At 57.3% G+C, this 10592-nt stretch overlaps 2 protein-coding genes across 2 annotated transcripts; both read left to right on the forward strand.

Moving 5' to 3' along the window:
- Positions 1-301: 301 nt before the first annotated feature.
- A1Q1_07145 (uncharacterized protein) lies at positions 302-1867 on the forward strand (the record flags this gene model as incomplete). The annotated part of the gene is made up of 1 exon (XM_014327394.1): positions 302-1867. The coding sequence occupies one exon, from the start codon at positions 302-304 to the stop codon at positions 1865-1867; it is 1566 nt and encodes a 521-aa protein (XP_014182869.1).
- Positions 1868-3122: 1255 nt separating this feature from the next.
- On the forward strand, positions 3123-4481 carry A1Q1_07146 (uncharacterized protein; the record flags this gene model as incomplete). Its single annotated transcript, XM_014327395.1, has 1 exon — positions 3123-4481. The coding sequence occupies one exon, from the start codon at positions 3123-3125 to the stop codon at positions 4479-4481; it is 1359 nt and encodes a 452-aa protein (XP_014182870.1).
- Between the last annotated feature and the right edge of the window lie 6111 nt (positions 4482-10592).

Genomic DNA, 10592 nt, shown 5'->3' on the forward strand with positions numbered 1-10592 from the left:
GAGGAACTGAAGCACTTGCATCTGTCAGAGAAATTGCAACCTGTATCACAGTTCTGATACTGCGATGCGATGAAGCTGAGTGAGGAAGAGTATCGTGCAGAAAGACTTGCGACAGCGCACTAGCTTCATCATCTTTTCAATTGTGAGTCTCGACAGACACGCACATTATTGCAGTGTGTCTGGCTCGACGTGCGAAGGGGGAGGCGAGGCGGGCGTGCGCTTGCGTGTGTTCGTCCTCCCAGACTGCACGTTAAGACTGCTCAGTTGCCTCTTGCCTGTTGTCCACTCAACCACATCCATCATGACCACCAGTCTCGACGGAGGACCGAGCCCCGACACTGCTCCGACGACCTCGAGCAAGCTCCAGCCCGACGTTGGGGCTGAAACTACCCCCGGCACTCCAGAGTCGCGCATTTTCGAGTCTCTGAAGTCGTTCACCGCCGACATTCAGGCTATCTGGCCGGTCCTTGAGGCTTTGAAGAACAGCCCTGCGACGACTAGCGCAGATCCCCAGAACGGCACCCCGCCCCAAAACAACGGCAACGGCATTCCAACTCTCGGCCTAGTCGACAACTTCGCCCAAGTCGACGACAACCGTCAGAAGCAGGTCCATGACGCCTTGCAGGCTCTGGAGCAGGTCATGGACTCCCACAAGAAGATGGGCGAGGCGCTGAGGGAGCTGTACATCCACCTCAGCGCCGAAGTCCTCCGTAGCGAACTCAACGAGGATTTGCGCCACGCCCTGCGTCCCATCTCCCCCGACACGGAGGCTGGGATGCTGGAGGCCGCCGCCGAGCAGTACTGTGGCCACCAGTACCTGGTCTTCAGGGCCGCCACCAGGGTGTGGAAGACGTTCATGAACCAGCACAGCGCGGTCGCCGGGGAGATCGCGAACGAAGCTCCTGAGTTCGATGAAGCTCAGCTCCGGCGTGTCCTCATCGCGTTCGAACTCGAGGAGGACGGAATCGTGTCGCTCATCCGCGCAACTCTCCACGATGTTCGCTACGCTTTCGCGGGCCATGGGTACCTTGAGCCGGTCTCGTTTAAGCGCCGCCTGAGCATCCCGACCATGAGCGATGACGATCCTGCCAGTCAGCAGGTTGGGTTATCGGACGATGGAGAGCAGGATCAGCATACCGGCGCCAATGAAGACGACGACGCCGAGGCGCCGTGGACCTCTGCCGAGTCATCGCCTACCCGCGGCGTCACCGACCCCTCCGCAACCGTCGAGCCTAAGGATTCTATCCCCGAGAGCTCGAATGCGAGGCGTCGCGCCATGCTTCGCATCCGCGCCGCTGTTATCACGAGTGCGGACCTCCCGCCCGTCTTCGACGACTGGCTTTCGGATTCGTCAGACGAGGAGGAGTCTTTCAGGTTCCACCCCGAGTTCGTTCCCGACGAGGTGTCCTACTTCCAGCAACTCGAGAATCTCCAGACCCCCGCCGTTCAGCAGGCCCCCGTTCAAGCTCCCAATGGTCTACGCGATGCTCCTGTTCAAGCTCCTGTTCAAGCTCCTGTTCAAGCTCCTGTTCAAGCTCCTGTTGGTCCTTCCTGTGCCTCTACTCAAGTCCCCGCTGGTCCCCCCGACTGTCATGCTGCCCATGACGATGCTCCGGCCACCACCAAGCCCACCGTTCCCGACGCTGATGCTTCGGCCACCACCAAGCCCATCGTTCCCGACGCTGCGGTTCCCGCGGAGGAGACCATCGCCAAGCCGGCTCCTGGTCTTCCTACCCTCACCCCCAGCCAGCTCAGCACCCCCGGTCTCTCGAACTGTCCTTCCTCCAGCAGCTCCTGCAAGTCCGAGAAGGTTGGCGACAGCGAGGACCCTGCAACGCACGACCTGGCCGGGCAGTCCACGTCCTGATAACCCCGTGTGAGTTGCCGCCCAAAAGTCGCGCGCAAATGTACCTAGGAAGTAATGTCAAGCAACAATGACCGAGAAGTAGTGACGAAGTGATGTATCAAGTATCAGTCGCTGATCTGGCCGTGAGCACTCTTGACGTAGTGGTCAGAGGGTACCCCTGCACAAATACAGCGTCGTAAGAGACTTCGTCTTCAGATTGGCTACGGTCGCCGTCAGACTTATCGTGGTGTCTCTCAAGTGCACCAAACCAGGGGCTACATGCACTCGGCCTTGAGGTAGTTAACTCTGACTCCAGCCAGGTGAGCAGTTCAGGAGCCCATGTGCGCCATTCGTCAGATTTAGCGTTAGTGTACGTTATGTCACGCGGCGACGAGCGCCACAGTCGAGATCGTTTGCCACAAGCTCAGGACTGGTCACGAGCTCGGGCTTCACCGCAAACCTAGATCCAGTGTGGGTCTGGCCATTCCGAAGCTTCACTGTACTTGGCTCTGTGCATGATGAGCATGCTTCGTGGTCGATCAGACGACCAAGCTTGACCGTAAGCTACGCACTGACTGATGGCTGGCCATGTGCCCGTTGTTGGGTACGGTTATTGGAGACGGCGGGCAGCGTGACGGTCGGAGAATGAGAGTTGACTTGCTCACAGCACTGCACTGGCTGAAACGTACGGAGGCTCGGTAGCAACTGTAACCATCTCGGAGTCGGACAATGTGTTGCTGGGCAGGGCATTGTTTCGGCCTCGAGGTAGTCTGAAAACTTGGGCACCATGTCGCCAAGCGCTGCCTGTCCAGACTCGACCGTGATCGGCAATGAGACTGTGGGGACCAAGGTAATGCCTCTGCTGTAAGATTGCTTCTACTCACCAGCCAAACAGAAGCATGCCGTTCATTCCTGTGCGATCGAGGGCCGAGATCGAAGGCCGATCGCCGCGCCCATCCCTGACTCGCAGGTGGTGGCATTGTTATTCGTCGCCATTGTCGCACACAAAGCGCATGTCGGAGAAGCAAGAGTCAATAGCGGGCGGGCGTATTGCGATGCGTCGGGCCACTCTTTGTTCCGACGCACCATTGTAAGCTTGTTCCACTGGACAATGGGTTATTAGAGTGGGGTAGTTCTGTCGAAGTGAGACTCAATATAAAGGAGAAGTCAAGCGTCGTCCTTTGGCTATCCGTGTCGCCTACGCACTCTTGCTGTTCCTGTCGTAGAGCTTCTGCCGACACCCCCTCCAGGTCGACATCGCAACCGCGTCAAGAACATGAACAGCCTCGGCCGCAGTGACAAGTTCAGCGGCCTCTTTCCCTTCGAGTCCGGACCGAAGGAAGCGTTTGGACCCACGAACCATGAGATGAGGGAATCGCACAACCGTTCCATGTCCATGGCCGAGGATATCAACTCGCTGCGCAGTAACCTACTCCGCGACCTCGACTACAGGCTGCAGATGCACCTGTACAGCCCCTACCTATACCCACAAGCCGCCCAATCGCATTCCACTCCCCAAGCTCCGTCATTGGATTACTGGCAGGCTCAGCTTTCCTATCAGCCAGCTGGAGGTTTGCCACCTGTGCCGACTCACCAGATGCCATACTACTACCCGTACACACAGCCAGTCCCATTCCACCCATATCCGCAGCCACCGCCTCCGTCTCTCCCACCCCTCCAGGTACCTTCGTTCGAAGTAGCCCCAGCCGTCCTCGGTAGCGGGGCTTCATGGTCGACCGCCTCCACCTTCCCATTCGCACCACCGAAGCTTGCCCCAAGTATCCCTTCCACCCCTAGCTGCGATCACTTCGGGTGTCAATGGCCCGGAGACAAGACTTCTCCCGCGGGGTCTGGGCGAGTGCATCTCAATGGCAGGGGCCTCCTCGATGGACTTCGGAGCAAGGCAAGCCGCAGCCGCTTACTGAGACTGGAGGAACTGGAGAGGCGCATTGCGGCCCTGGAGATGGAGCGATACCAACACCACGCCCCTTCGATTCACGAGCGGGGATCAGCATCGCTCTTTCCGCCAATGTCCTCGCATACACCGGCCGCACCCTTCCTGACAAACGGAGGTCCGCCGACCATCGCTCGGCAGCAGCCCTCCTTGGCTCAGCAAACGGCACCCTTCCTGCCTTTGCCTCTCACCTCCATCCACAGCTTGCCTGACTCACCCTCGACTCGTCCCCGCCATCTGATGCCATCAAGTAGATCGGAGTGGCCACATGCACCCCCAGCAATTCCGTCCGAGGAGACAAAGGTGGAGCCTGCTCCTCTGGTACCTCAGCGCACTCGTCGCCCGGATGAGTACTGGGGGAATGTGTGTCAGGGCATACATGAACGACCTGCGAGTGAGCTGTCCTCTGGATGGCTGGAGCTACCCATCGCAACCACAGACCGCTCGGCCAGGAACAGGGGCGGAAAGCCTTGTTCCAACGGTTCGACCGAGCAGGATTCGGAGAGCACGGACGACGAGATGATGCTAGCCAGAAAGTCGGTGGTCCAAGCTGTATCGACAGAGGACAAGCCTGGTTCGTCAGCGCCCGTTCAGAACGAAAAGGTGGCAGTATACAGTGAGAAATCATCGCAAACCGTTGACAGGCGTGTCACGGTCGAGGACGTCCCCGATGGATCGTAGACATGTAGACATGTATGTATTCACTGCTTCGGACAGCATCACCGTTAGCGGTTAGCGTCAGTGAAGGGGGTAGAGTTGTCGCCACCCAATAGCCTGGGTGAGCGATTTCAGCATCGTATAGGGTCAGACAACAGGCAGCAGCTTCCTGGTTGGATCGCGTTGTCCATGGGCGGTTAGGTCGTTCCGAAAGAGAGGATCCGGGGCTGATCCGCGCCCGATGACGAGATTGTGGCGAAGATCTGGTGCCACAAGTCCGGACCGGATGTGCCGGCAGCTACTTGTCAGCCGGCGACGAGGAACAGCGCAAAAACCTGTTAACGGGGAGAGTACCACAACGCTGGAGCAGTGGAACCGCCGAGGCAGGGTGAGAAATTGAAGCAGACGTGTGCTTGTGCCGTGGCTGCTGCGGGCCATCAGCGATTTGCGTTTGTGTTTGAGGGGGAGACGCGCACAATTCACACCGCTCGGGATCAGCGGTTAGGTTTGGGCCTTGAACCGGTGGAGGAGGGAGGACCAGTCGACTGTAGGGCCTTGATGTTCGTCGCGCGCCGTCCAACATTGGACCGTATGCACTAAGCAGCATACTGGCAGCCGCGGAGCGCAAGAGCCATGTGGGCGCCATAAGCTCCCCTCTCGCACCTGGGGCGATAAGGGTGTGCGCAGCACATCCTTGGTTCCTCGCGTTCCTGCGGGCCTGAAACGGCACCATGCCCCGTGCCAGACTACATCGCTTGCTTGACCGTTACGAACTATCGCGTTCGTCGCCAGATCCAGTCCGGTCTAGCATCCGGCGATTGGTGGAGCGGACGTCGGTCGTGTTGCCACTTGAGGCAGCCAACTCTTCGGAGCGCGGCGCTGTATCTCGTCTGCGCATCACAGGCGGGAGTGTTGACGGTTCACATGAGCCTTCGTCGACGCAGAGAAGCTACGAGCCTCGACTGTGAAGCTGAGAGATACGACGAGGGGTGCAACAGCACGATCACAGAGTTAGCTAGCGGCTGAGCCCAGGCTCTACTTCGTCCCGTCGCCAAGCTAAGCTACGATACCGATCTGGAGAGGATCAGCCACATCAGCTGTGATCGCACCGAGGAGAAGATCACACTTCTTCCTGCTCGAGTATGTTGCCCAGATCCTAATCATGAGGATATGGTTGGGCGTGACATGCTTCTCAAACCTCGGATAAGTACGCGCGCTAGCGAGTGCCTCCTGGTTCTGAGTCGGTTGTGAGCACTCCACCTGGCTCACGACAAAGGGCGAGGCCAAGGGCAGTTAAGCCGAGACAACCGACTCCTCGTCCCTGCTTACTTATTCCCCAGCGTTCCCGCCAACCCATGAGGTCTTGACGCATGCAACTTACAGCTTACAGTTGCGAGTTCAACGCTAACCTTGGCAGGTTCAGACACAAAGACACGGGCAGGTCAAAACCTTATCCGCATGCCTCTGGATCTTGGGATCTTTGGCTTTTGCGGGTATCTCGCTACCGCATGGCCCGCATGGCTATGCACGCGGGCGCGCTCTTCGGACGAGCCGTTGCGCTCGTCAACCAACTCTGCTTTGCAGTAACCTTTGGCAGGTTGTAATTGGTGTTTCGAAATCTCGCCGGTCCAGTGCACTGGTCGTTAGGATACCCGAAGCGAAGTCCATATGTTGTACTCACTTCTTGAAGCCATGTTGATCAAGAAAAAGCCTATTAGCAGTATCAATGCTTAACCAAATATCTTAGACGGCTTACGCGCATCAGAAGACGAGGCTGGGGAGATCAGATATGAGAGTCAGGAGGAGATTCAAGCCTGTCTTCGGTTAACGCCCAGTCCTAGTTTGCTCAATGCCCTATCCAATTCCCCAGGTCCGCAATCTTCACGGTCGGCACACAGGTCCCTCTAACAATGTAACTCTCTGAAGTAAGTTTGCAGGGATACTCCGCGGGTCACGGTGGGGTCGCGTTGTTGACGTACGTCATTTCGCTGCACAGGTCAAGATCAGTGCAGGTATCATCAGCGAGCTGTCTTCGGACACAGTACGAGGAGAGAAGCGTAAATACAATGTCGGTGGTCTGGTAGTCGTCAGATCAGTGACTGTTGACCTTAGGTGTAACGCTGGTAGATGCAGCGCGAACTATGCGCGGCGAGTCGCGACGATATCGGAGCTGGTGCAGTGAGAGAATACTGTCAGCAGCCCCCATGAGCTAGCTGGTCTCACTGGTCGATGAGAGTCCAAAGTCGAGAGCGTCGGTACCGTTTGATTGAGCAGGGCTCTGGGACTACGGGGTAAACGGCGCTAAGAGTTCCAAGGAAACATCTGTTTGATCCCCAAGGCTGAGACGTGCCGAAACGGGCAGGCAGGTGCTTCCTTTCCCTCCTCTTGAGGTAATGATCTCTGAGAAGCGAGACTTGGAACGGTCCCACCCCATATTTCCAGTGCCCAGGACTTCAGAAAACAACGTCACTCGTTACGAGATGGGGGTAATTGTGACCGAACAGATCCATTTGCTTGCACCGCCTATTGGCTTCTACCACCCCTGTGGACCCATTTGATCAGTGACTCACCTGAGTGAGCCCTGTATGCTCCGTTCCATACTTTCCATACGTGCGTTTGATGTCTGGCCTACCGTCGCAAAATGCGTCTTGGGGTCACCAAAGTGAGGTTGCCGCACGCAGATGCGGCGTCGTTGGCCCCCCTCATCCTCCCGCCCTGGCTACATCTGGAGCATGGCAACGAGGGGCCCTAACAGCAGTGGAGCAAATGCGTGGAAATCAGCAATCAATTGATGTAAAACACGAGGGGCATCGTGGGAGATGTTTGGACAATGAGCGACGCAATCAAAGTTAAACTTCTTGAGAACTCTGAAGCAAGTAGTTGTTGCGCTGCTCGTTGCATCTGCACGTGGAAGTCGTTAATCTCGCCTCACGCTCAGAGAAGTAGGGGCAAAGCGTCAGGATCCTAAACGAGAAACAAGGGAAACATTTACGCAGTGTGAGATGTTGAGCCTTTTTGAAGCTTGTGGACTTTGAAGGGTGGATGCACATCCTCGGAGACGGCTGCTCAGAGCTTAATTGTTACGGAGGCGCCATCAGTCGTTCTTACTGCGGGCTCTTGCCCTTCAGGAAGGAAACACGAGGCTGGGGATCCTGAAGAGCGTCTGCTAGCAATCCTCTTAGACCCAGCTGTATTGGGTGGGTACGTGATTGACAGACAGCTTTAGAGTTATACACCTGAAGCAACCATACCGCGGCGAAGTTGATATTGCGAAGAGGGTTCAGTGCTTTTCCATGGAGTTTGGGTTACAGCCTGCGTGCACGGCTTCGAGCTCCCAAACATATGGATGAGGGACGGTGTGTTCGGCTGGCCCAACGGAGCTTACAAAGCTCTTTGGGGACGGGAACCAAATCCAAGGCTCACCGAGGCTTTGCGGAGCACGAGTAAGGTTTGCTCTCGTTCTTTTGGAAGGTCATTTTCTCCTCTTTCTCCTTTCACCCGCGCTCCATGTTCCCCTCGCAGACAGTCTAGACACTGCCAGACCTTTGAGGGACGCCGGGGTGCGAGCAAGAGGGGTCAGCACTGCAGCGGGTACAAGGAGTGCGCAATCCGTTCTGGGTGAGGGCCACCGCCACCCAGAATTCGGCCTGTAGGAGTGCGACGCTCCAATCGAATAGCGTAATAATTGTTCTCCGTCGTTGAGAGGAAGGGGAACGGAGGGAAGATTCAGGCCCAATGCCAGAGAGACCTGAGGACTACTGTAGCATCGCTCACGCTACCACCTATAGGTGGTTGGAGTCTGGGTGTGCCGGGGTCGGTTCCGTTGTCGTTTGTGGGAACGAACCGCCACCGGCGTCTCGGCCAGCATGCCACTTCGGTTCAGCTCCCGTCCGGAAGCATGGGGCAGGGCAAGCGTAGCAAGCCGAGCTCTGAGCAGGCTCTGCCGCACAGTGTCTGAACGACGGGGAGGCAGTTGCAACAGGAGGGACGTGAGTCGGCAGTCTCGAGGTCCGTGTCACAAGCCATTCTGATGGGCGCCGAGACAAGACACCGTCATGCTGATCTCCACTTGCTGGCGATCGAAGCCACGAGCCACGACGGGCGTTCTGAGCTGGCATGTGAACAAGCAACGCGGGTGGGCATCGAAGCTCTACCAGAACCGACGGACTGGCTAGCGTGACGCGACAGTGTTGCCTCCTCGCATGTCCGAGCTGGAGCGCTTTACGGAAGGTTCTTGGCTCTACGCTTCGGCGAGTCGGAGACGACGAGCTTGTGCAAGACGAGGGCGTGAAAGCATCGAAGCCCTGAGCAACCGGCCCACACCACTGGAACCAGCTGCCCCAACTTTAAACTTCTGCCGGGTTTTGCCGTCTACATCCTGTGGCGCTTGTACGGCCCTGGTTGACCCCTTTGGCGTTTTGGGTCTATCCTCAGCACACATACCCTGAGAACACGTTTGAACCCTGGCACGCAGGCCACATCTTCTCGGTGTTGTGCAGGAGATCCTCCTCTGGCACGGCCTGGCGCAACTCGACACGAGCTCGGGGGACTTATGCAAACCTTAATCTGGAAATGACTGCATCGCTGCATCGCCTTGAGCACGACTGAATTGCTTCAGCTCCGAACCTCTCATCACGTTGACGACTGGGGCAAAGGGCTTGTATACTACTAAGAAATCAATCTCGATCAGTGGAGCGCTGCCCGCGTCTCTCTGAGCCTACCCAAGGGACAGGTGAGGAGAGAGGCAAGCTCTGCAGACGCTCGAGGAGCGTTTTTAACCCAGACTATGTGCTGAGTGACCGAGCCGCGTGTCGACCAAAGGACTGAGGGCCATCCTTCGCTGAATATCAGCTCCTACGTCAGCGAAGGCGACGCGTACGCCACAACCTTGCCAACTCACCGTGCCCAACCCGGCGCTCCCGGCGTTCCCGGTGCTCGGTGTATCAGGAACCAGTTCACCGTGAGTCAAGAAGAGGCATCGCGAACGTCAGCGGCGATGAGGGTGAAAGTGGCAGGTTCCATAACCCACCACGACCCACTGTGGGCATACCTTGCACCACTGGAATCCGCAGCTTGATTAGCATAACCGAACGCACGCGAGACATAAACGCAATCGGCATTCGTTACCGCTAACACGGTCGCGGTGGAAAGTGGGACTGGCTCGGTTGTCATGGCTTATGGCCAGGATGTCTGCAATATTCAAAGCCATGGTAGTCTTCATAAGGTTATGCATTATCAAAACTACGCGGATAACCTTGATATTTTTTCTCTCTTCTGGTGTGATAATAGTGGGCCCGTATATATAGCAGTCTCTTGGGTTAGACGTTAGACTAGCAGAGGTATCGGCGCTGAGACGTGCCGACTAATGCAGTGGCTTCGCGACGCAGCTCGTTGACAGTGGGCGGTGACCACACACAAGGCGAGGCTGCCGCGGCAAAGGATCCACGGAGATCGGGCCGACAGCTCGAAGGTCGCACACTATGCGTCGGAACGGCCCATACAAAGCTGGCTTACCAAAGCTGGATTAACCAAGACCGCGCCCGGACTTGCCAAGGCGGTTGTAGGCTTCTGCAAAGTTCGGTGCAAGTAGGCCGACGGCTCGCTGAAGCTGATCCATTGGACAATCGGAGAGAAGGGTCGGAATTGTCCAGGTGGCGAGGACCGCGAGCCGTATCCTTTCAGTCCCTTCAGATTCGCCATAATCGCCGCACGTCAAGAGTACCCCTCCTTCTCCCTCCCCAATGAGCTCTCGAGCCCGGCCATTACTCGTGTCACTGTCGATGGCACTGGCCGCCTCCCACCTGCAGGGTATGGAAGCTTCAGAGGGAGAGCGGGGAAGGCGAGCTACGGGCAGGGAGAGCCAGCGCAATGCATTCCTGGCGGCGTCTGCTAAAATGAGAGAGCGAGGCGAATGAGGGAAAGGCAAACGAGGTTGTGGGAAGTCTGCTGTTGAGCTCCACCAGTCGTAGGAACGGAAACACAACATACCGCAGACGCTATGCACGTTAGGCGACAGCGCCTCTGATCGCCACTTCAGCCCCGCAGCCTCACCATTCCTTGTCGATGCGGGGCGGAGGGAGCGAAGATCGCCTGGCTTGCCTTCAATAGTGACATGTCAGTGCTCAACCCTGGAGG

The sequence above is a fragment of the Trichosporon asahii genome (assembly GCF_000293215.1).
Source record: "Trichosporon asahii var. asahii CBS 2479 unplaced genomic scaffold scaffold00009, whole genome shotgun sequence".
Taxonomy (NCBI): domain Eukaryota; kingdom Fungi; phylum Basidiomycota; class Tremellomycetes; order Trichosporonales; family Trichosporonaceae; genus Trichosporon; species Trichosporon asahii.